Genomic DNA, 25,756 nt, shown 5'->3' on the forward strand with positions numbered 1-25,756 from the left:
GCCCTCTGACTTCCATATATATGCAGGGCTGTGTGCCCCCTCCCAGGTGCGCACACACACACACACACACACACACGTAAAGAAAAAATAATAAAATTTAAAAGGTAATAAAATAGTAATGAAGAATATGCTTACATTTTTATTTTTAGGCAGTCCTGGGGATTGGACCTAAGGTAAGTGCTCTACCACCAAGCTACAGCCCCAGCTTGAGTTTGTTTATCAGCATAAAAAAACAGGGCCAGTGCAGAGACTCAGTGGTCAAAGGTACCTACCGCCAAGCCTGAAGACCTGAGTTCTACCCCCAGAACCTACATGATAAAATGTGAGAACTGACTCCTCCAAGTTGTCCTCTGACCTCCTCATGTGCAATGTGGCATGAATGATATGTGTGTGAACACACACACACACACACACACACACACACACACACACACCTGTAATCATAAAACAAAAAATACAAAGTACATGAAAGACCAGCTTTGGTTAACTCTACGGAGAACAGGAAGGCTTGAAAAAAAAAAAATGCAACTGTTGGTTCAGACAGACAGACAGACAGAGAGATCACACCAGCCAACAGCAAGACCTGGGGTAGCCAGCACCTCTTGGCTTGCCATCGAATGGACCTTTGTGACTGTCTTGAAGACAGCCTATGCTATTCATTATGCTTTATGGGACCCTGACCTCAACTCCACTGTGATTGTAAGTGGCTGGATGAGCAAATCAAGGTGACATGTGCACCAACAACTAATGAAAATGTGCTGGATAGTTCATAGGATCAGACTGTGGGGATCTCGTTTGTTTATTGTGAGACAGGACCTTGTGTATCCCAAGCTGGCCTCAAACTTGATATGTAGCCAGGGATGACTTTGAACCCATGTCTCCACCTCCTAAGTGTCAGGGTGACAGATCCGTGTTACCATGCCTGGCTGTAAACTATGAGGTCCTCAGGGAACCTGCCGTGATTGCTAAAACTATCACTCTAGGATGTATTTTAAAGTTGATGTTGTCAAATAACAAAGATTTAGAAATAGCCTCAACATGCAAAGATGGTGATTTCTTGGTGCTGTAAGGTTTATTAGCTGATGTAAATTTAGATGGATTATTTCTTATCAGATTTAAGCCTGTCTGTCAATGTACCAAGTGGGATTTTTTTTTTTTTTTTTGGCATGATTTCTATAGACTCAAGTTTATACCTATTGTTTGGTTCAATAGCAGCTCTTACAGCAGCATAATTCAGTTCTCAGTCACCATACTATGTCAGCTGCCAACCGCATGCCATGATAGTTCACCAGCGCACAGACACACACAGACATTGCACCTCATGCATGTGGCCAGCTTGACCATCGGTCCCCGTGCATCTGTTATATGCTCACACTAAGGCTTATCATTGTGATCTTCCCATGTCACCCACACGACATTTTACAGAAGCAGGCAGAATTGAAGAGAAGGAGGTGGCCAGCAGAGATGAAGGCACGATGGAGCAGTGAACAGGGCAATGTTGCAACAGTCTCTGAGTGCAACACAAATGTGGCTGCCGAAGACTGACCGGGGGGGGGGGGGGGGGGGGGGGGGGGGGGGGGCTGGTACTGCTGCTAGTCCCAGAAATGCTTCAGAGAAACTTGGTGCAGGCAAGTCACCACCAACCCCACCCAGGAATGAAGCTGTGACAAAAAGCATGAATATGCCCCCAAAGAGAGAAAAACTCCACATTAAAGGATATAGCGTGAATACAGGAATGTTTTACAACATTGGAAAAAAAATTGAACCGTTTAACAGTAGACGCCGATCTAAATTTAAGAGGAGTGGGACCAGGCACCCTGACACAGGAAAGACGTGTATCGGCAAACACTACTTAAAGGGCAAAGTGCCATTCACACTACTATTGTTTCCATTTTCGTGTGTGTACAAATACAGGTGGCTTGCTAGTGTGTGTCGTGTTTGCATGTGTGTGGGCACCCGTGTGTGCGGGTGCACGTGCTTGTGGGAGGCCTGAGGTTGCCGTTGGTAATCACCCTGGATCATTCATTGGTTTACGCTCTCCCCATCAAACCCAGGACTTGCAGGTTTGTCTGGTCCCGCCAGCCAGCTCGCTCTGTGGAATATGGGCTGGAATCACAGGCAGGCCAAGGCAGCTGGCAGGCATCAGGTCGGTCCTGGAATTTGGACTCTAGCTGACACTTAAACTATGAAACCATCTATGGACTCGGCCCCCAAACTGCCTTGCTTTTGACAGTGAAATAAAGCTCTCTGGTTCTCAGTGTGCAAGCTTTCGTTTCCTTGTGTGTTTATAACTGACAGTTGGGAGTTTTAAATATTTTAACAGAATTTTAAAGATCACAGAAGAGCCCTGATTCTCCTCTCAACCCAATATGAAAAACAGCCAGGATAAAGGCACATTACTTTCAGAAGAGCAGCAGCTACTAACACTTGCCTTTTCTCTGGTACAAATGGGCAATGAACAGTGCAATGGTGTTAGGGTTGTACTAACGCAAAACCCCAGAAGGATGCTTACATGCACTGTTCTTGCAGAGGTCCCATTTTTATTTCCAGCATCCAGCTTCCTGTTCGGCCTCCGTGGGCACCTGCACACCTGCACTCCCACCCCAGACATACACACATATCTATAATTGAAAATACAATAAATCTTAAGCTAAATTTCTGTAATAGACAAAAAAGGGCATTTCAGGGTCAGTGAGTTCACACAGTTGTCCTGCTTCATCCCAAGGCTCTATGTGGTGGAAAGAGAGAACTGACTCCCATCAATTGTCTTTTGACCACCAGACATACACAAAACAAATACATGTAAATAAATGGCTGATGGTTAAAAATAAAAACATTTCAGATATACCACAGCTAGCCTATTTTGCCACAGCTAAATCTCTGTATGGACACATATGTAAATACATATCAGTAAATTAAATCTGTTTCGTTTTGGAGACAGGATCTCCTATAGTTCAAGGCTGATGTACAAGCTGAGAGGGACCTTGCACTTCTTATATTAAAGATTCATTTTTTTTTTTTTTTATGTGTCTGTGTGCCCATGGCGAGCCAGAGGTTACTGGCTCTCCTGGAGCTGGTTCTAGGCAGCTGTGAGCCCCCCATGTAGTTCTGGTACGGAGCTCATGTTGTGGACTTTGAATACAGAGTGTTAAACCACACAGCATGAGTGTAGTGTGAGTCAGGAAAGCACAGGTGGTGTTCAGGTGGTCTAAGGTCCTTTTATTATCAAAGAATGATTCTGCTGGATTAAAGCGTTATCTAGTTTTAAAAACCAGAAAGGAATGTAAGACAATTTAAAACTGGTTCAGAGGCATTGTATGTATAAGAACGGGACACTAATCTAACAAGGAAGAAAAGAGGAGAGAAAAAGAAATGTAACTGGGCAAATGCAAAGCCTTTTGAGAGAGAGCAGATTTCATTCCAAATAGGACAGCCATTAGACACAGGAAAGGGGCTGAAAGTTCAGTTATGTTAAAACCATCACTGGCTAAAAACAAAAACCATAGGAACTGTTATTAGTAGGATTCATTGAAGACGAAAAGGTAAAGAAAGGTTGAGAATGCAGACGTATACTTTGGAGACAACAACCAAAAGAAAGCTGCTGTGTCTCCCAAATGAACCAACCAGTCAACGCACTTGACGGCAGAAAACCTTCCTGCAGACAATGAGAGTCAATGGTAGTGAATGGTTCAGTCAGCTAAACAGATGTGGCTTTAATGAATATGAATCTTGAGACTGTGCGTCTCGAGACTGTATGCAGTTGAAGTTGAGAGGCCACGAAGAGAATGTAACTTGCCATGTGGGGTGGGCACCTGGATGCACTTCCCTAGTCTTGGCATGTTCGGTTGCAAAACGCATATTCTTTTCAAGGGTATAAACTGGATCTTAGTATACATATGCAAATAAAATCTGACAAGGCCTTACTCCCCCAGCCAAGCTTTGCTTTCATCAAGGGTCCAAGGTGCTCAGGATGCTTGTTCGGAACAAGCATACATACACTATTTGTAAGACAAAGAGTGGACTGGATTGTCTCTTCCCTTGTGAGTTTACACCACCAACTATGGAGACTTGGATTCCCAAGACACACTCGACCATGAGCCTACATTGCGGAGGATTCTAGTGTATCTCATGTAATTCTATTCTACATATTGCAATGCCTAAGTGGGAGCCAAGGAAAAACATTTTAAATTTTCCAGTAAATGGCAGTGCTAGGATGCAAACCTGAGTTTTGTTTTTTGTTTTTTTCCCTGTGCAGTGAATCCATTTCAGAAAGTACTCATTCTCTTGAGACTGGAAGGAAGGAGGGAAGGGAGTATGCTTACAGGGAAATCTGTAATAGTATTTGGGAGCTATCTTTGCATAACGCTGACAAAGGCTTTAAGTACCTGTGATGTGGGGGCGCTACCCACTGGGCACAGGCAGTGTGTGCGCTGTCTTGGAAGGGTAAGACTGTGCTCCGGAGAGTGAGGCTGGCTGAAATGACCCAGCATGCACCCTGCACGCTGGAAACTAAAATGCCTCTCCTAGGTGACATCTTACGGCACTGGAAACCCTTTCCCGTGAGTTCAAGCTGGCTATTTTCTCATTACTTATAGTTCTTGAAATGAATCCCAGTTTCAAAAGGCAGCCAGTCTTTCACAGCCAAGTGAAGGTCAAGTGGACATTCTCTCTACTCTCAGGTTTTTCAAATGTGCATCTACTGTTCAGCTTAACACGGGAAGAACACTCAGACAAGTGTAATTGCACAGTTTTCAATCAGTTATTTAAATATATTCAGCAGTGTAAGGGTCAGGCCCACGTTATCTTTTATCATGTCCTGTAGTATTTTCTGGCTTGGCCTACTTGCCTCTTGTTCATTTCCTCCCAGCTTCTCCACATCATCTCCTCAGCCCCACAGCTTTGCTCCAAGACAGCCCTTAAACTTACCTTTCCGAAGTGAAGATTTGAGGTGCAGTGGGAGGGGACAGCAGGAGGGGACAGTGGGGGGGATGAGGGGGTGATGGGATAAAAATGAAGTATGTGATGAAAACGGCACTATCAAACCCATTTCTCTGTATGAGAAATTAAAAAAAAATAGTTACTGGGGGCTTGGGAGACGGCTCTGTGGATAGAGCACTTGCCCCAGAAGCATGAGGAGCAGGGTTGGGCTCCCCAGCACCCACACAAAAGCTGGGTGGGCAGGTGGGCTCCCCAGCACCCCCACACAAAAGCTGGGTGGGCAGGTGGGCTCCCCAGCACCCCCACACAAAAGCTGGGTGGGCAGGTGGGCTCCCCAGCACCCCCACACAAAAGCTGGGTGGGCAGGTGGGATCCCCAGCACCCACACAAAAGCTGGGTGGGCATGGAGCCTGCCTGTCATCCCATCTCTCCAGAAGCAGAGACTGAATCCCAGGAGCATGATGGCTACCTAGACCCACCCTGTGGGCCATGACCCCTCTGGGATCGAAGGACCCTTTCACAGGGGTCACCTAAGACCCCTGGAAAACAGATGTTTACATTGCAATTCATAACAGTAGCAACATTACAGTTATGAAGTAGCAATGAAAATAGTTTTAGGGCTGGGAGTCACCACAACATGAGGAACTGTATTCAAGGGTGGCAGCATTGGGAAGGCCGAGGACCTCTGCACTAGCAGAAGAAAACAGGCTTAATTAAGGTAGGAGAGTGCTTGCCACAGCTGAGGAAATTAAGAAGACCAGTGTGGGTGGAATAGATGGAGTGAGGAGCAGCAGGGTAGGAAACGTGGTTTAAAATAGCTAGGGTAGGGGCTTGAGGACTTGGCTCAATGGTAAACCACCTGCACGTGATAGTCCCTGGGTTAAATCTCCAGCATTGAGGAAAACCAGCCAACCAACCAGCCAACCAACCAACCAACCAACCAGGGCCCTGGTTATGAACATGCCAGACACATTTGTAGGTGAGTTGATGTCTTTGGACTTTAAATGTGGTGGGAAGTCACCTGATGTTTCCAAGCAAAGGAGCTAAATAGTCAGGTTCCTTCTGCTCTGAAGAGCACAGGGAGAGCAGTGGAGGCGGCACGCAGAATGCAGCAATGGGAAACCCGAGGAGGATCCAGAGTCAGGAAATGGTCTGAAGGTGGAAATGATATGAACTGCTAATGGGATAAGTATGGGGTAGCTTGAGCCAAAAGATTTTGGGTTTTGGCATAGGAATGAGACACCTAGACAGGATTAAGTTCAGGGGAAAATATCGGTAGTTCACTATTAGATTCTGGAGCTATGGCTGACTTTCAAGTCCTTATGATCCGTGGCCTCTAATAGTGACAAAGGATGCTAGTTTTTACAGGAACATTTTGTAAGCGGAAGTCACGGGGTAGGAAACAGAAGAAATAAACCTGCTCCTCAGCAAGCCCCAGACAGTCAAAGGATTAAAATGGAATGGCCACTGAGCCTGTCTCATACACACCATGATTTCAGGGTAAGAAGGGTCTTCTTTCTTCCAAAATATTTTCCCAATTTTTGAGTTATTTTGCTGTGATGATGTTATATTGTTTGTACAAAAAGTGGGTTTCATGATGGCATTTCCATGCCCATATATCATGTGTCCTAATTTGCTTTCTATTGATTTGATAAATACCATGGCCAAAAGAAACTTAGAGAGAAAAGGGTTTATTTCATCTTCCAGCTTACAGCCCATCATGAAAGGAAGTGGATACTGGAGGCAGACTGAAGCAGAGGACACAGAAGAATGCTGTTTACTGGCTTCGTCCCTTTGATATGCTCAGTTTGCTTTCTTATGCAGCTCAGACCCACATTCCACTTACATCCATCATTAATCAAGAAATGACCCATCGTGGTGGTGGTGGCCACAGTGGTGTCTGCCGCCGCAAGCCTTTAATCCCAGTACTCAGGAGGCAGAGCCAGGAGGATCTCTGTGAGTTGGAGGCCAGCCTGGTCTACAGAGCAAGATCCAGGACAGGCACCAAAGCTCCACAGAGAAACCCTGTCTCAAAAAAACAAAACAAAAACAACAAAAAACACAAACAAACAAACAAACCCATAGATATGTCCAGAGGCTCATACAATGTGGGAAACTCCGAAAATGAGGTTCCCTCTTTCTCAAGTGACTCTAGTTCATGCCAAACTGACGAGAACTAAGCAATACAGCGTGTGTGGATTACATTGGGCTCATGCCCTCTCCTGTCCCACTTTCTCCCCATAGTCTCCTTTCTACTATCATTTCCCCTTTTTTCCTTCAAAATTTCTGAATTCAAATAAAATTTATTCCACAACTAGAGAACTAAATCTTGAGAGATGATTCAGGATGTATGAGTTTTGGTCGTAGTGTAATGGAGCAGAGGAAGGTCCTGTGTGCTTAAAAGGAGGAACACATTGGCAGTATTAAGAGAAAGGAGGTGGATACCACAAAGATTTCACACACTTTCTGGGACCCACCTTCAGTATCTTAATATTTTAGTGAGAAAACAGAAAGAATTGCTGGTATTTAGAAGAATCCTCTAGGTTTCTCCCAAGTGGGAGGTGTGCAGCAAGACCAACTTTTCCAACTTTTCAAGTCTTTCTATTTTTCAACTCTTAGGAGAGCTCTCCATGTGGAAAGTCTACATGGCAGAGGTTGTCGCCTCTGTGTCAGGGACACAGAGAATGCTGGGTAACTATACAAGTCTCTACTTGATGTTCAGGGTGTCCTGGGGAAAGCTGCAACATTTACCCTAGACTTTTTTTGTGATGTATTTTTTTTTTTTTTTTATCTTCTGATCACCAGTCATGTATACTTTCTGCAGGGCACTTAAAAGATCCAAAAACTCTTAAAAGTCTTACTAAATAGAAGAACATTGCGACAATATTTTGATACCCTTCCCTCCCAGTGTAAGCATTTTATTCTTCCACAGTTGAGCTCTGTAGAACATGAGCACCTTCTTGTCCTGCTCTGGCCCTTAATGTCACGATGTACACTTTTATCTGATGCTTATGGCTAACTCACCACCTTCAGCTTCACAATGAGTTCCTTGAGGTGATTTCAGATTATCTACAATCTCCAATACTAGGCGGTAAACATTTCTTTACAAATATTTCCCAGAAAGTGGCAGATTAAGGATGTTTTTTAAATATCCTGGTGTACCTTGCCGTATCATTTCCCAGACGGTTGTTATTGGAGGGGTGGGGGTGGGGAGACTACTGGAGCTTATGGATAACATGTGGCGATGCTGTTTGGGTCAGGGAGAAATCCTTCCTGGCAAGGGTCCATCTTAAAGTATTAGAACCCTTACACCTGTCTTTCCACATCATAAATATTTCTGGGTCATGAGAAGGGAGAATAAAAGGAAGGACAGAGAGGAATTTGAGGTGTTATACCTAACTGACATTCAGAAATGATCAACTCGGAAACGAGTTTATCAACCTCCTTAGGATCCTAGCATTTTAATGATTCAGGATATGAATTTTGATTGCAAAATATCACACTTACTGTACACGACTCCATGCTCTTTAATGGGAAGCACCCTAACTGTGGTCTTAATCCAGTCATTAAAATACAATGGGACTGATCAGAAAACCTGAGAATCTAGTGTATTGTTAAGTATTATTTTGTGAAACGTGTGTGTGTGTGTGTGTGTGTACTATAAGACTTATTGCTCCGTGTGAGAGGCAGTTAAAGAAGTAGTTTGAAGTTACAGGTATACTAGAAAGACTCTAGGCATTGGACTCTGCAAGGCTTTGAATTTGTACTGGGTAATTTTTCTAGTCATCTACTGTCTTTCTGGCCTAATCTACCTATTGCATAGAGTAGACATCTTGCTGGTGTGTGTGTGTGTGTGTGTGTGTGTGTGTGTGTGTGTGTGTGTGTGTTTCCTTGAGCAGTGTCTTCCATGTAAAATTATTTCACTGATGGGACTCTTAGCCGGAATTCCACTATAACCGTGCCCGATTCTCCCGCCAGTTCTGTTGAGTGAGCATTGAGTTCTGAGCACTGAGCCCAGCTCTTTCCCGGTCCTGCTCTCACACTGCACAGGTTTTTGTTATAAAGGCTGGCACCATACCTCTGCCGAACACTGGCTAATTATTTCACTGTTCAGTTAATATTACAAACTTTCAAATCTCTTCCGGTTCTTAACAACCACCAAGTGCGGGGCTGGTGGCAGGGGGCCAGACGACAGTCTGTTGAGTTTGGCCCTACCAGTACATCTTTTACAGTTGTCTCTTGTCATGTCCGGGGAAGCAGATGCGATGCCGATTCTACCAGCATTTCTCACTCAATCTCCTCCATGCTAAACAGGCCAGTTAGGCATTAAGTCATGTCTCTGGGTAGCTTAAGTGGAAAGTGTGAACAGAGAAACCACTTTATGTGAGGACAGCCGAAAATTAGATCCCTTCCCCTCCCCACTCCTCTTCCCCCAGGGGAGGAGGCACTTATCAGCCAAGAGCTCGGTGCCCGAACCGTGCAGCGTCCTGAGCTCCAGAGGTTTGCCAGCACGCACGCTCTGCGGCGCCGAGAGCCCTTCTCCCCAGATGGATTCTCATAGTATCACAGACGCGCGCAGTCCGGATCGATACTGGATGGCAGACGTGCTCCCGCCGTCAAGTGTAGGCACAGGGCGGCCGATTTCGCCGCCCCGCAGTTCGCTCGCTGCTTCTCATCAGCTCAGTCCTGACAGAGGACGGTTAACCCGTTCCCGCACCGACTCCCGCCCTGTCGCGGCGGCGGCCGTCCCTCCACTGTCCTCCCGGGGCTGCCGAGCCTTTCAGCCCGACGCCCCGGCGCGGGCTCGGTCGGCTCCCCAGCGCGCGGTCCCCGGAGGCGGGACAGGGGCGCTCCAAGCCCCTCGCGCCCGCTCGTCTTCCCGCGTCTCGGTCCCGGTGCCCCGGTGGGCGAAGGCCCCGCCCCGGGACCCGCTCCCACTCCTGATTGGCCGGCGCAGCTCGAGGGGCCCGGCTCGGCCCGGCCCGGCGTCTCAGCTATAAAGCCGGGAGCCGCATGCCCGGCCCGGCCCAGCCCGCTTAGCTCCGGGGCTCGCACGCGCACCCGACCCACCATGCCGAGGGGCTTCCTGGTGAAGCGAACCAAGCGCTCGGGCAGCTCCTACCGCGCGCGCCCGGCCGAACCGCTTTTCCCCGCGCCGGGTCCCCGCGCTGCACCGCCCTCGCCCGACGAGGCCGGCCGGGGACTGTCGGGGTCCCCCTGCCTCGCGCCCGCGCGGGACGGCGCCGAGTGGGGCGCGGGTGGCGGAGACGGCCCGGGACCCAGCCCCGCGAGGCCGGCGGGCCCCGAGCTGCGCCGCGCGTTCCTGGAGCGCTGCCTGCGCTCGCCCGTCTCCGCCGAGTCCTTCCCCAGCGCCACCGCCTTCTGCTCCGCGGCGCCCGCGGCCGCGACCTCGGGGGAGCAGTTGGTGCCGCCTCCGGGCGCCGTCCCCGTCCCGGTCTCCGTCCCCGCACCCGCGCCCGCCCCGCAGGGTCTCCAGCGCCGCGGCAAGGGCGCCCTGGGCTGCGTGTCAGCAGCGCCCGCGGCCGTCAGGAAGCCTAAGGCCGTGAGGAGGCTGAGCTTCGCAGACGAGGTGACCACGTCCCCGGTGCTCGGTCTAAAGATCAAGGAGGAGGAGCCCGGGGCGCCGGCGCGGGCTCTGGGCGGCGTCCGCACGCCGCTGGGGGAGTTCATCTGCCAGCTGTGCAAGCAGCAGTACGCGGACCCCTTCGCGCTGGCTCAGCACCGCTGCTCCCGCATCGTGCGCGTCGAGTACCGCTGCCCCGAGTGCGACAAGGTCTTCAGCTGCCCCGCGAACCTCGCTTCCCATCGCCGCTGGCACAAGCCACGTCCCGCGCCCTCCTGCGCCGCGAGTAAACCTCCCTCCGCGCCGTTGACCCCTCCGGACCCTTCCCTGGCGGCCGGCAAGGAGAACGGCCGCTTGCCGCGGACCGACGATCAGCACCCGCAGGCCCGGGACAGCTCCGGGGCCGGTCAGCACCGGGACAGCGCCACTCTCCCAGGCCTGCAGGCGCTGGTGCACCCAGAGGCAGCACGACCTCAAGCTTCCTACCCCGAGGTGATGCTCGTGCGCCGAGGTCCCGGGCCCGGTGGTGCCAGCGCGGGGGCGACATCCGAGGTCTTCGTGTGCCCGTATTGCCACAAAAAGTTCCGTCGCCAAGCCTATCTGCGCAAGCACCTGGGAACCCACGAGGCGGGCCCGGCCCGTGCACCAGCCCCGGGCTTCGGCTCAGAGCGCACAGCCCCACTCGCCTTTGCGTGCCCGCTTTGCGGGGCGCACTTCCCGTCCGCGGATATCCGAGAGAAGCACCGGCTATGGCACGCTGTCCGCGAGGAGCTGCTACTGCCCGCCTTGGTCGGAGCTCCATCGGAAGCGGGCCCTGGAGGGGCGTCCGACGGTAGCACTCAGCAGATTTTCTCATGCAAGTACTGCCCATCCACTTTTTTTAGCTCCCCGGGCCTGACCCGGCATATCAATAAGTGTCACCCCTCAGAAAGCCGGCAAGTGCTGCTGTTGCAGATGCCACTGCGGCCTGGCTGCTGAGGGGACTGAGGCCTGGCGAGATTTCGAGAATGGCTTGGAGAAAACAATATGGGAACTCCTGTGGGGCTTTCTTCATCTTGCAATTTCCTCTTTCCTTCCCGTGCCTTCCCTCTTAAAACTCTCCCAGTCACAATCGGCCCGGGGAGAAGGCAGCGAGATGTAAAAACCCCTCTCTAGAGCAGGTATGTATCTGGCATAAAAATCTATGGTCAAGGCTGACAGCTTTAAGTCCGTATTTCCCCACTAAAACAGGGCATCCCTTTCCTTAAAACGCTGGAGACCCCAATGAATCCTATATGGTTTGTAGTTCCTATGGAAAGTCGCAGTGAATGCGTGCAAGTCTCAGTGTGTACACAAGGTTCTGCCTAAAGTGGTAGTCACCAACGTTTTTCTCTCTTGCCACCTCAGGCACTTAGGTCGTTTCTGTCTCAATGGGGTCAGATTTCTTGCCTTGTATATTCTGTGAATCAAGCTATGTGACTAATGCCAAACTTGCAGGGAAGGAGGACCCACCCTTGTAGACAGCCAGGAATACAGGAGGATGTTGCTGTCTGGTGTGATCATCTCCCTGAAACTTTCTTTCCTCATTTGAATGTATTAGTTCCTTTTTAAAATTGGGTTTTGGAGGTGGGGAAGGTGCTGCTTAGTGGGAAGGGGTTGGTGTGCTCTCTGAATTCTTTACTTATTTTCTGTGCTGCATCCAGGAGGAGCTACTTTTTTCTTTATATAACCTTTTTTTTTTTTTTTTGAAATATCATACTCATTCCTAAAGTTTGAATGTTTTAGAAAGATTTAATTCCAAGTATGTAAGAATTATGCTGTAAATCTGCTGCATATTACATAAAAAACTGTTCAACTTAAGGAGGATGTTAATACCTGTAATCCACCATGGAATTGAGTATCAATTCACTCATTATTCTATATTTCTTTGCAGGAGCAATGTTTGAATTTTTTTTGTAAATCATATGCAATGTATATTCTGTATCTACTCCCTCAATAGCCAGAGTCTGGGACACTGGCTGAGCGTGGTCCCACAATAGATTTGTAAGCTGCTTCTGCCAAATAAATGTACTACGTAGACTGTACCTGTTTTCTTCTGTCTTAAGAAGTGGTTGGACACAGTGTATTTTCAAAGGTACATCTCTTATCTTCCCAATACCAGCATTCAACTTTGGAATCCTAGGGACCTATTTTGACAGAACACAAAGGCAGGAGATAGGATACCTTGCAAAGGAATAGAACAGTGCTGAAACGCAATGGGAACTCCTCCTCGGAAGTCGAGCTGCAGACTGCAGCTCCATGGAAGAGAGAATACGGACTGTTTTTGTTTGTTTAAAGTCTACTCAATAGTGTTATCTGGAGATGACAGAAATTATAAATGGTGACTATTTCAGATCTATTTTCTGTTCATCTTGTTACCTGTTATCAATCCAATAGGAATACATAAGGAGTATATCCTGTTGGCTATGGGAAACTCAACTGTTTTAAACACATTCCTACAGGATCTCTTTACTCATTTGATTGTTTTATTTATGAGCATTAATTTAAAAAAATCAAATTAGAAACTCTAAAAATTTGCTAAGAAAAATTTGGTAGAAAGTTTTATTCCTGAAAGTATACAAAAAATAAATAAATAAAAATTTCAAAAGTCGAATGTCATGAGATCAATGCACTGATTTTGGTCAAGTTTCCGTCCAGACTTAGGAGAATGGAAGAGTTTCTGTGCTCAAATGGACATTAGGAGGACCTTTGAGGAGTACACTGGGCTGTTTCTGAAAACAGCATTTATGTTTATTTTTTCATGATTAGCTAAGCTGCCCTAGGGGGTATGTTACATCTCGTGATTACACAGCCCTGCTGCTCTTAGGTCTGAAAATACATGAAATAGAATACAATCATGGACAGGAAGTGTGAAGAATATTTTGTTTTATTAAATACCATGTCATCTTTCTGTCCCATTACAAATCTGTAGACACTACATGAATGATACATAATTTATATTCTGTGGTTTGTCAGGATGATGTATTTACACATGCAGTTGGTATCAATCATGCTACATTTCCTTAGGAGATGCCCATGTTAAACAAAAGGGGGCAGCTTATTTACTACAGGAAATACTTCTGGAGGTGGGATGCATACCAACCTGCATCTGCAGCAAGTTTAGTACTAAAATATTAGATTTGACTTAGACTCCTAGGTCATGTTCCTTCTTTTTAAACAGTGCACATAATTTGAGCAAAACATTTATGAGAAGTGTCTTCCATCCTTCTCCACCATCTTCTTTTTTGGTACTTTACAAAGTACAGACACACCAGGATAAAGGTGTCAATAATAAAGGACCAGAGCCCCCAAACAGAAATGGTATTTAGCAGTGATGCCACCTAAGAAAGCAGAACACAGTTGTTTGGAAGCTCCACAGAAATCCGAGGTCAGCGGTGGTTTTCCCAGTCAGTCATTCGATGTGTTGTGTTGTCTTTTGCACTGGGAAGAGAAAGCTCAGCTGGAATCTGAGCTGCAGCACGGCCATTAGAGTGTTTCTGTTTGGAACATAAATAATCTGTCCACATCCTATGTAACGAGCTGATGTGCAGCTTTTGCTCTAGCTTTATAAATGCTTGTATTAATTTACATTTGTAGGGCTGGGCTGTAAAGGGCAGTGTGCTTGCCTAGCATGCTTGGGATGCTGGCGTCTGTTCCCAGCACTACAAAAAAAAAGGTTACGTTTGTAAAAACTATGTATTTATTGAATTACAAAGTTGTAATGAGGCACAATAATAACACAATTACATCTTGGCTCCACATTAATCATGAATTGAAGGCAGCACTACTTAGACATGGTTATCTGGGAAGGTGAAGAGTACGGAATAAAATCCAATCCCTCAAGAGTCAGTAGCATGGAGTGTGGAAAAACAAACAACATGAACTAAATAAATAGTCCAAATTTAAAATAGTACGTTGCAGTGACTTGAAGCCCAGTATTTTCTCAAGTAAGTGGACAGGAAGGAACATGACTGCCATGGCAGACACGAGGCCTGGAAGAGTCGACCCCGTTTGCGCCAGGGCGGCTACTGCCGATCGCTGCTGGGTGGTTTGTCTCCTTAGGATTTATTGGCTGAGCCAGAGGACCGACGCAGCTTCATGGACATGCGGCTTTTGCTAGTTCGAGGAGACATTGGAGAGGCCAGGTCAGCCCCGTCTACCTGTGCTGCTGTGGGAGCGTCACTGGGTAGACTCTCTGGGTAGGATCCTGTAGGAGAGAGTGAGCATGTTAGTACTCTCCAGTCTTTCAGATCACATCGACCTTTCTGCTGCTATCTGGAGCAAGATCCCAACCCTTCACAAGGACTTCAGGAGTTTAAAAAAAAAAAAAAAAAAAGCAAGCCCCAGACTTGCTAGTCTAGTCCTCAAAGCTTACTAATATATTTCAAACCCTGTGATCTGGTGGCTCATGTCATACATACATACATACATATATACATATACATATATATATATATATATATATATATATATATATATTAAAAGCACCAATCATCGTGTCCAGAGCCAGCACCCTGGAAAAAGCAGTGGGAAATAAAATCTTTGGGTCTGAAAGACCAGGGATCCAAAGTACCGCCAACATGCAGGGCAGGGCGTGGGAGGTGGGAAAAAAGACCAGCCAGCTGTACTGAGCAGCCAGAGAGCATCTTCTCACTCCACAATAGGCTCCAAACAGGAAGGTCCCCAGGAGACCATGCTAGCACATAAGGAGGTTACATAAGAAGGAGCAGACAAATTCTTGGGAGAAGGAAAAAGATAGGAATTTTCATTTGAAAGCCAGTCAGACAAGACAAACCGACTTTAGAACATGTCTTTAGACATAAGTAATGCTTTTGTGTTTACAGTTAGCAGTAGAATTAGTAGACACAGAATTGTAAAACAGGCAAAACAAAGTCAAATAGGAAAATCCTGGGTCATTTACAGGGCACTTCTTCCAGAGCCTCACTGACACTTTAGGCTTGGGAATAATGATGCTAATATTTCTATGCAATGAAACACTCATGCTTAAATTGAAGATATACATATTTGTAAGAGAAAAACAAAAATGCTCAATAAGTACAGACCCTATTGAGACATCTTAAGAACATATCCCCAAAGAATTCTTCAAAGTACTTTGAAAGGCCAAATGGTCTCATTATACTTAGGGACAGACAGACATTTTTAAGCGACATTCGCCTGTCACTTGTACCTGTGTACTGCCTGCTCAAAGTATCTTCTCCACTATTTCTTTTCTAACCAGAGGAGGCTGGCCTACAAAATAAAGCAGGAAGGTTTTTTGGTTTTGTTTGTTTGTTTTTCTTTCTTTCCAAATTTACTCCTCCCAATGATCTGAGCTGAGCTGGTTCATAGTAGACACAGACTAGAATACTCAGAGGATGTGATTCCACAGCCTACTTAGAGAAGCCTGGCACAAGAACAGGAAAGACAGTGAGGAGCAGTAGCCAGGCTCGCTGGTGCCACGCAGGTGCTGCTGTGTGGGGAGAGGTCTTCCCTCTCAGCGCTGCTCCCTCGAGGGCCAGCACCTCTGCAAGAGGGTTGGAGGGGACAGAAGCAGCAGTGCATGCCTTTCTGCTGTGAAGGAAAAGTGCAGTAGCGAGCGGAGTGGAGAACAAAAGAGAAGACAGACCCAGATGTGAGGGAGACTGCGCAGGTGCTACAGGCGTTACCCAAGCAACAGAGAACAACAACTGGCATGCAATGAGTTAGGGGGTGATGTGCCACAATGGCCAATGCTCCGCCAGTTCGGATGCCATACTTACCAACTAACAAAACAAGTTCAAACAGGAAAAGAGAACAGGAAAAAAAAGTCTGTGAGAGAGCCATCTCCTGTCTAGTATCTTCACTGCACTGGTTGTCTTACCAATCAGTCCTAAGACCTTTAGACGGACAGTGTAATGAGGAGATAGCTACAACTGTTTAAATTTCAACTCCTTGCTAAACTAGCCATTTTCAAATTCTGAGTCACACCTGGCGAGTCTTAGATAGAGCAGACACGTGACATTTCTATCACCACAGAAGTTTTACTGAAGAGAATTGCTTTCAAGTATCCCAATTAATTCTTAATCCCCAATCCCAGTACTAGAATGAAGAGTCTTTGGAGAAAACCAAAATGTTTCCATAAACTGTTTTTATTGGTTGAAACTCTTGAACTCTTGAAGGCAGTTTGACAATGAGAATTACTGTTTTTTTTCCCCACTACTTTTTAATGACAGTAAAGATGTCCATCTTTGGGCATCAGGGTGCATATCCCACTTCTCTAGTAAAATGTACTTTCTTCAATACCAGCATTCTCCCATGTCGTCTTTATTGCCTCACAATGTGGCCATAAGAACTTTAGATAGGTACTATGTAATGAGGTAGCTGGAGCCACATTAAAATGATTAAATTTCATTTCATGCAATTAAAATGAAATCAGCTGAGTCAGGGCTGGTGTAGGTCTCATGCTTACACTTGTACAGTTGACCCGCGGAGTGGACTCAGCAGAGCCCCTCCCCAGCAGCAACCGGCAGCAGGCCCCGGCTTTGATTTGTAAAGAAAACAGTCACTCTTGCTGCCCCCGTCACAACCTAACCTTTCCAATTGTCGATTTACACCAGATGAGTAATGAAGATGTGACTAAACTATTTCTGTCATCACTGTACCCTTCCAGGGTGGCTTAAAAAGTACCCATGGCTCCTATGTCTGTGCACTAACCCAATCAAAGTGTTCCACAGATGGGTGTCTACATGTTGACAGTACAAGCTGGTGTACTGCGAGCTGATTACTATAAACCATCATAGATGATACCATGGGTATGACTTTGGGAGGTTCCACTGACATTTTAAAAAGGAATATAAATGATTCTTAAATTTATTTGGCTTGGTTTATACTGTCCGCTAATAAGCATGACCACTTTAAAGCTTCCTAAAGTTAGTGTCTAAGAAAGCCTTTAAAGTACTGTAACTTTGAAAGCAACTTTAGTTAGATGAACTAAGAGACATATGTGACTATGTCAGAAAGAATGGGGTTAGGTACTTCTGGACTCTTGTTTTCTAATAATAATAATAATTATGTATTTAGATTTAGTTATTTAATCTGTCTGTGTGTATGAACGCCAGGGGGCATGTGGAGGTCAGAGGACAGCTTCTCTCCCTCTACTATATGATCCCTGGGGATCACACTCAGCTTGTCTCGCTTGGTGGTAAACACCTTACCTGCTGAGCCATTTTGCTGGCCCACCTCTTGCTTTACGAACTGTTTCATCTTGGGCAAGCTGACTGGAGTCATTTTCTTATTTGTGAAATGGAGACAATCAGGGTTACCTGGTCAAGTTGTGGAGACTAAGGACTATGTAGCAAAGAGCCTGGTGCAGCAGGTACAGAGTGAGCATGGCCACAGAAAGGCTGTCACCGAGCAGATAGGAGACTCTGAGTCAGAACAGAGGAGGATTTGGAAGGAAGGGTAGAAACTAGAAACAGTTTTGGATAAATGATTACCTATGAAATATAGTCAGGCAAATGTGGAGAACATCTGTAAGGTACATTTAGGTTAATTTTTGGAAATGAAAGGGTTATCCTCTTTTCTGTAGAAATGCTATAAAATGCACCCTTAAAGGTCAGATTACCCTAACAGACTTCCTGCTTTCATGTCGTTGACAGAGTCAATGAGTAAGATCACACAGACAGCCCCAAACGGTCATAAAGGAAGTAACACACTATTCCAAACAAATTACACAGAAATACAGGCAAACAAGTGATTTCATTTTAAGCACTGAAAAACTACTGCTGGAGACCTGAATAAACCAGGTCAGGCTTCTTGTATTTTCTCTCCTCCTTACAAATGAGAAAACTGGTATAGTACAGACTGACTTGACTTCATGTAGTATAAATGTCAGGACTACAATTTAAATTTAAATCCAGATCAGCCTGATTTCAAAGTATACTTCTTCCTTGGCAACCCTAAAATTTTTAAAGGATTTTTCAATGGAAAAGTAGAGCTCTACAAACACAAATTTCTAATAGTCTCTGTAAATGTGATGGGTATTGAATAATTCTCTCTGTTTGTCTGTCTGTCTGTCTGTCTGTCTCTGTCTTCCTTCTCTTCTCCCTCCTTCCTTTCCCCTCCCTCTCTCTCTCTGACCCTCACCCCCTCTCTCACTGCTAGCAACAGTAAGGGGCTGATAGACCTAATGGCAACCCATGAGCTCTGAAGGCAGGCAGGGTTAGGGTACATGCTGACCTCCACTTGTGAGGTGGTCCTGGTATCATTTCTTTCTCCTTTTAAAACTGCATAGACATGCTGTGAAGATGTAATGAAAGGGTCCACATACTGCAGTAGGCCCAGTGTCTCACACTCAATTATTACTTTATTACTTTCATTACCAAAATTTTACATTCAAATGAGTGTTCTATATGAAAACTGAACCCAGTAATTATTGCCACAAATTATGCTATTTAAGTCAGTTTTATCTACTGGTTAATAACATGAAAGTCAAATTTCCAAGTTTAAGATACTGAAAAGATCACATTTTCCAGGGCTGGAGAGATGGCTGAGTTAAGAGCACTGACTGCTCTTCCAGAGGTCCTGAGTTCAATTCCCAGCAACCACATGGTGGCTCACAACCATCTGTAATGAGATCTGGCGCCCTCTTCTGGCCTGCAGTCATACATGCTGTATGCATAATAAATAAATCAATCTTAAAAAAAACCAACAACCTTTAAAAAAACAAAACAAAACACATTTGCCTGTCTACAAGTTCAGACTAATCCACTGACACACAAATTTGAGCAGGAATCTTGTTTTTTAAAAGAATGAAACAAATTTATAGCTTATGCTAATAGATTGAAGGAAACTGGTTTTCATATTGGCACTTATAACTAGTGTTTAGTTTTTTTTATATAAGTATCTTCTGAAGGAGCTGAAATATTTTCTTTTAGATTATTTCACTGTCTGGGAGGAAAGTTTAAAATAATATTTAAAGGACACGGAGCTGAAAGCACCTAAAACAATGTCTATTTTGATGTCATTTCCTTCTTAAAGATTCAGAAAGAAAGACCCAAAGGCCACACATCCTAACCTATCTACATATGGCAACACCTAGCATGGGAATGAACAGCAAGACTGATGGTTTCTAAAGGCAACTATAAAAATGGTGTATATATAGAAATATCATGTCCATATATATAGATAATTGAGTTATTAGTCAACTCCTTAATTGTTAAAGAATAACTAAGCCGCTGAAAAAACCAAAAGAAGGTAGTATTAGAGGCTAACATGTAATCCCAGATATATTATACCATATTTATAGTTGATACAATAAAAATACATAGTACTAGAATTATGGGCATATTTTTAATGCTGAAATTGAATAAGACTAAGTAGTATTTATTGTACACAGCAAAGTAGGATTCTGTTCCTCAATAACATTGTATGATTTTTTTATTACAAAAAACCCCAGGACAATGCTGAACAAACAAGGTAGCACTAGGGAAGTACGAATTTTTTTAACTATCACTCAAATCTGGCCAGGAACAAGAACAATTTTATTTTCAAATTTACAGTTTGAAGACATATGTGTGTGTGTGTGTGTGTGTGTGTGTGTGTATAAAACTTTTGATATTTTCTACATTCAAGCCCGACAAAGATAAGACAAAATTTCCTGTAACTTTTTTTAAAAAAATAAAGGACAAGAAAAATTTAATAATGTTTTAATGAAGTTATGGAAGATCAACATTGTGTGACATCACAGTATTTCCCTCAATGACCTTAGGGATAAAAATAATTTCCCTTAAGTTATCAGTCTAGTGCCACAGACAGTACATTTTGAGAAAACATAGTTATGTAATTTATGGATCAATTATGGTACACTGAAATCTTTCACATCTATTAAAATAAAGTTACATGAAAAAAATTTTTAGATTTAAATGTCATCACTACTAGCCAATTACTGTTAATCAGTACATTTCAGATGAGGCGAATTATATAAATACGCATACACCCCCCTACCCCCAGTTAGGAAATGAGCTCAGCCAGGGCTGAGTCTGGTAAACATACATTCTACCACTGGGCTATCTATCCTTCCAGTCCCTATGAATATAGTTCTCAATACTATTCCATTGAGTCTAAATACAGTATATTACAGTTGGCTACAAGGAATATCTGCATATCAGCATTTTTAAAAACTTAATTTCACGCATGTCACTACTGATTAGTATTGTTTTATATACACAGGACATCTAAAGTTGATTCTCAATTGCAATAATCCATTTCCTGAATAGAGCAAACAAACTTTATAATTAAAAAATGAATTCAGCTATGTGTGCAGGTTGGTGCAAGCCTATAATCCTAGTGTTTAGAAGAGTTCAAAGCTAACCTGAGCTATATAGTAAGACTCTGTCTCAAAAACAAAAATTCAATAAACATACTATGTCAGTTTTGTAAAGAAGCAGTCAGGTCCAAATTGTTATGAAATACTTACTTCAAAGTCTCTCATTTTGACTTAAAGTATAAAGGATTATTTTCTATGTAAGAGGTGGAATATGACAGGAAAACAAAGATTTGAAATGAATGGAAGAAAATTATTCTTCAGGTACTATGTTTTGTAATTATAGATTTTACTGTGTTGAACTGAGCACCATTCTGATAAGAATTTGTCATAACTATAAAAGTCTTTAATATAGCCTTCCATCTTATGAGATGGTCTCGATGACTGACAACAATACCCAGGTATATATAACCCATTTTCATTTTGCTGTTCAGTAATTCACCTTTGATCCCTTTCTTTTCTTTTGCCTTTTTTATCTTAATGCCCAACTGATCACTTTATATAGTGTCAATCTATGAAAGTGAATCTTACACTTCTTATCTTATTTTCAAAAGATTTAATCTGGCATGACATATTTTCTCTTTGCTAGGTCTATTAGTTGAAAGGTTTCTAAGTTCTTTGGTAAAATTATTTTTCTAATGGCAAATTAATTATTTATTAAAATAAAAGAAAGCTTTAATTTCATTAATGAAACTACAACTGAGAATTATAATTCTATTTAAAAATAGATTAGTTAAAAAATTATTGTGCATTTAAATTTTATCTGATATAAAGAGATATATCTGATGTAGTGAGAGTGAGAAGTAGTTTATTTTGGCCAAGTTCCTATTAGGCTCTTTCTGCTTCCCCTGGAACAGAACACTCATCCCACAACACTCATCGCTGGATTTCAGGGGCCTGGTGCAGTGCAAGGCACATGGAGAAAAGCCAACGATGAGTCCAGATATCTAGTCACAATAGAATGTATTGCAAAAATACAAAGACACATGATGTCAGTTCAATAGAGCTACTTTTCATGCTGAGAAACAACAAACAAAAGAAGTCAATATAACAGGGCATAACTAGTTTCAGTCAAGGAGTCCTATCATTAGTTACTTTATCCCCAAACCATGTTAGTGTTTCATGCAGACCTGGGTTAGTTAGTATAATTCTGGGGAAAAATTTAGTGACAGCATTTGAAATGTTTAGTATGAACCAGGGCAGTGTTAAGTCTGCTTCCTGTCTGAGTTACAAGCGCAGAGCTTGCTAGTTCTGGAAGACGGGGATGGGAGAAGAAGAGAAGATGCTTTGGTTGACACTTCGTCTTACCTTCAGATAAACAGAACTGACACTTAATGATCTAAAGAGGAAATAAAATAAATGAAACAATCATAAGGGGTGCAAGACATTACAGAATAGGAAGGCCGCGGGTCATCTTTCCTGATTTCGTTCAAATTAGTTAATTGTATTAATGCAGTACCCTCTAGAATCTTCCACTGTTATAACACAGTTTGCTGTGCTCAATGCTTCTAGATCCAGACTGGTTTAGCTTTATTCATAAAGTTAGAGGTGATGACACCATTATCTTTGGCCATAAAATTTAATCCTCTTGAGAGTTCCCTCTGCTTTGGGATCTCAAGAAACACAAGAGCCAGTAACTGTGATGTGGACCATGTACTTTTATGAAAGTTACTGGATTTTTAAAGGAACCACATTCAGATAAAAAAAATTTACAGGCCAAACTCAAGTAGTTATAATGTATTTTAATGATAAGAATTTTATTCAACCAATATGTAGAAGAAAAGGGTATTGCATCTTGAGTTTGTGACAAGTAAGCAATCCTTTGGTTTGCTCTTACCTGCATCGGAAGGTGAGTGATGGCAGGGGGCTGGAGAGAAAACCTGTGCTGCAAAGTCTTCAAACGTCGTTGGCTCTGAGTGGTGCTGGACGACTGTTTGCAGGTACCGTGCTCTCTCCTCATAGCTGATCCCGTCTGTTAAGGATCAACTGAGATGCAGTGTACATTGTGAACAAGCACATTTTATGAGAGGGCCACAGTGCACCCTTACTTAGTAAACTCTTTCCTGTTCTGACTACTAAAAGTGCCCCTTCTTCAAGTGTAAAAGTCTCCTTCTTAGTGGCAGTTCAGTTCTCTTGACTCCACGACAAAGATAGTTGAACAGGAAGTTACTAGAGAAGAACTGTAATACTGGGTTATTATCAGAACAGTCTGAGAAAAGGTTCAACTGTTAGCTGGTCAGCCTGAGCCCTTCTCATCTTGTTAATCAAGTTTCATCTGCAGATTTACTCTCGAAAGTCATTCAATAAAATTACACTGCGCTTAAAATACTATGTCCCAAATTCTCCATTTTTTATTTGTAAAGACTTATTGTGAAATTCCTACATATCTTCTTCATTTTTTTAAAGTCTCTGTATTTGCTCAACAATTGCTCTCATTTTGAATGGAAGACTACTGTTGCTCTAATCCTTGAATAACTCCATGCCGTTAAGATAAATGCATAGCTGAATGTGTGTGTCAGTAAAAAATACCCCATCAATTACAACACTGAAACAAGCAGGACTATTTGCAAAGAGTCCACGGGACTCCTAAATACTGTCCAACAAAGCATCTACAGGACACTGACACTGCTAAGAGAGAGACCAGACTTCCCTCTACCACAGATTATTCCCTGATATTATTGACAAGCAACCATCCCTTCAAGTGTTGTTGCTTTTGAACAACCCTCTCCAGGCTTCCTGTTTCAGCAGGTCTGATTGTGTTGTTAGTATAGAAAGGGCAAGAAAGGGAGAGAATATTTCTGTTGTTCATGAAAGCAGCTATGGAAATGGCTGTCAGAGTGTAGAGCAGCAGGCAGCAACAGACAATTATCAGGAAAAAGCACATGCCGACTTCGTGTCGTACAGTTCCTGAACCGAGAAACCACCTAACGTTTCTTCTTCAGGTTTTAAGTTCTCCTGCTGGACTTGGTGTGCGGTGTTGATATTTAAACAAAGACAATGAAAATGCATACAAGGCATTTACATAGGGACGGTGAAAATTCACCCAGTGGCTTTTCTTTTTGCACTGATTTTTCTCCCCCTAGAAGCCATTTTAGTATTTCCATCTTAAAAATTGTTATTCTCTTTTAAAAATTACAATTCAATACTCCTAGGAATTAAGACTCAAACTAGGAAAAATCATTTGGGAGCTAATTTCAACTGATAATTCAATGAGTGATATTATTATAGCCAGTTACATTTACAACAGTTTACTAAGAGGTGGCAAAAAGCTGGCTAGCTAAAGGCCAGACTGAGCACCACTGGGACTTGACTTTAATGGATCCTTTGCCTTGGAAATGGCTTGTATTCTCACTTCTTGGATTACAATTTTTTTTTTGCATCAAATATTGAAATAACCTGGATGCTACCTCTTTATAATTTATAATTTTCAATTCTGCACATTGTGGTTGAACTCTAAAAGAATTTTACTTCTGAAATAGGTAGCAGCGGGGCAAGGTGTTGTATTAAAATGACTGTATTAAAATGACTGCCCTTCTATGGAAGGGTAGCAGACATTTAGGAGGCAAATTTCACATAGAAAAGCGACATAGCACGTTTAAAAAGAAGATATATGTTCTAAATGGAAGAGGATGAAGCTGACTGTCCACTCTAAATAATAGCACGTATCTCACAACTTGTTGGAAAGTACTTTTTCATTGGGGGAGATTCACAGCTGCCGAATTTTCTGCAGTTAATAGAGTCCTTTGATTCACAGCAGTGCCCCTTGTACAAAAAATACTGGCCTTTGTGTATTACCAGAAACTAATTTTCTATTTGGCTGGAAAGGGAAAAATGGGGTTATTGCTTCTCCCCCCTACAGAGCTTTTCATTATGCCCGATGCACTCAACTTCTAAGCTCTTCTGAGAAAAAAATAACTGAAGAGGCACGAGGTAGAAAAGTGAGCTTGTTAGCACATTAGAAGTGAAGTATCTTGGTGGGCCCTAGAAATTCCCAGTGGTGTGTTAACTTATCACTCTATGCATGCTGGCACTGATAGTCTCCCAATTGATCACTCTCTTTTCGCACCAAAGGTGCTGCCAGGAAGCAAAGGCTGAAGGCCCACAGGAGAACAGTCTGCTATCAAAACAAGCTGTTTTTAAAGTCTGTTTGAATGGGTAAAATGCTTCATGGAAAGCAGGGTGGAGATAGCTACCTGCTTTGAAAATGCTCTACTTTAGAGGGTCTATAAATGTAACATTTTACTTTATCTTATTTAGAGTTTACATGAAAAACTAGGCAGGAAAAGCAAATGTTAATATTTTTAAAACAAGGAGGATAGCTCCAATGTGCCAAATTCACCAAAGGGGGGGGGGAAGATTAGGTAAATAAAGCACAATGAATGTGCTAGATGGAGGTTTATAAAGCAAAGGAGCTCTAAGCCATAGCACATAGTCCTATAAAATAGCTTTTCCAGACATGTAACATTTTATATAATATACACATTTTTTTTTTTTTTTCCTGGACTAGCTCTGTAGACCAGGCTGGCCTCGAACTCACAGAGATTCACCTGCCTCTGCCTCCTGAGTGCTGGGATTACAGGCGTGTGCCACCATCGCCTAGCTCACAATGTTTTTAATAAAATGCCAATAAATCTTCATTGATGAAAACGGGCTTCATAATTATGAGAAGTTTAAGTCTATGCGAAAGAGTGAGCTTTTAAATGGGAAACCCATCACATATTAGCACAGGCTAATACCTAAACTTTCCTTTTTTGTGAGTTAAGTTCAGAAAGTACTGTTAGCTTGGTAAGTAACCCAACTTCTGAAGTGAGTGTTCTCTACAGTTTCTCCACGTTTGTTACAGCCAAATTAAGTAACATAAAAATGAACCAACCCAATCTACTGTAATACACTTTCACAATTTTTGGTCCAGA

The 25,756-nt window shown here is 43.5% G+C and overlaps 2 protein-coding genes across 17 annotated transcripts in view; one reads left to right on the plus strand and one right to left on the minus strand.

Annotated features, from left to right (window-relative positions):
- Positions 1-10,009: 10,009 nt before the first annotated feature.
- On the plus strand, positions 10,010-11,500 carry Insm2 (INSM transcriptional repressor 2). Its single transcript, XM_036205542.1, has one exon. The coding sequence runs from the start codon at positions 10,010-10,012 to the stop codon at positions 11,498-11,500; it is 1,491 nt and encodes a 496-aa protein (XP_036061435.1).
- Positions 11,501-13,409: 1,909 nt separating this feature from the next.
- Positions 13,410-25,756, minus strand: part of Ralgapa1 (Ral GTPase activating protein catalytic subunit alpha 1) — a 212,136-nt gene continuing 199,789 nt past the window's right edge. For 4 of the 16 annotated variants that reach the window (XM_036205953.1, XM_036205946.1, XM_036205952.1 and 1 more), the window contains 3 exons: positions 22,681-22,805; positions 16,300-16,302; positions 13,410-14,747 (listed from right to left, as the gene is read on the minus strand). In XM_036205953.1, the coding sequence (XP_036061846.1) occupies positions 14,599-14,747; positions 16,300-16,302; positions 22,681-22,805 (277 nt within the window). In that variant the 3' untranslated portion in view covers positions 13,410-14,598. The other 12 variants (XM_036205958.1, XM_036205950.1, XM_036205954.1 and 9 more) reach the window with 6 other exon arrangements.

This window comes from Onychomys torridus, chromosome 14, assembly GCF_903995425.1.
Source record: "Onychomys torridus chromosome 14, mOncTor1.1, whole genome shotgun sequence".
Classification (NCBI taxonomy): Eukaryota; Metazoa; Chordata; class Mammalia; order Rodentia; family Cricetidae; genus Onychomys; species Onychomys torridus.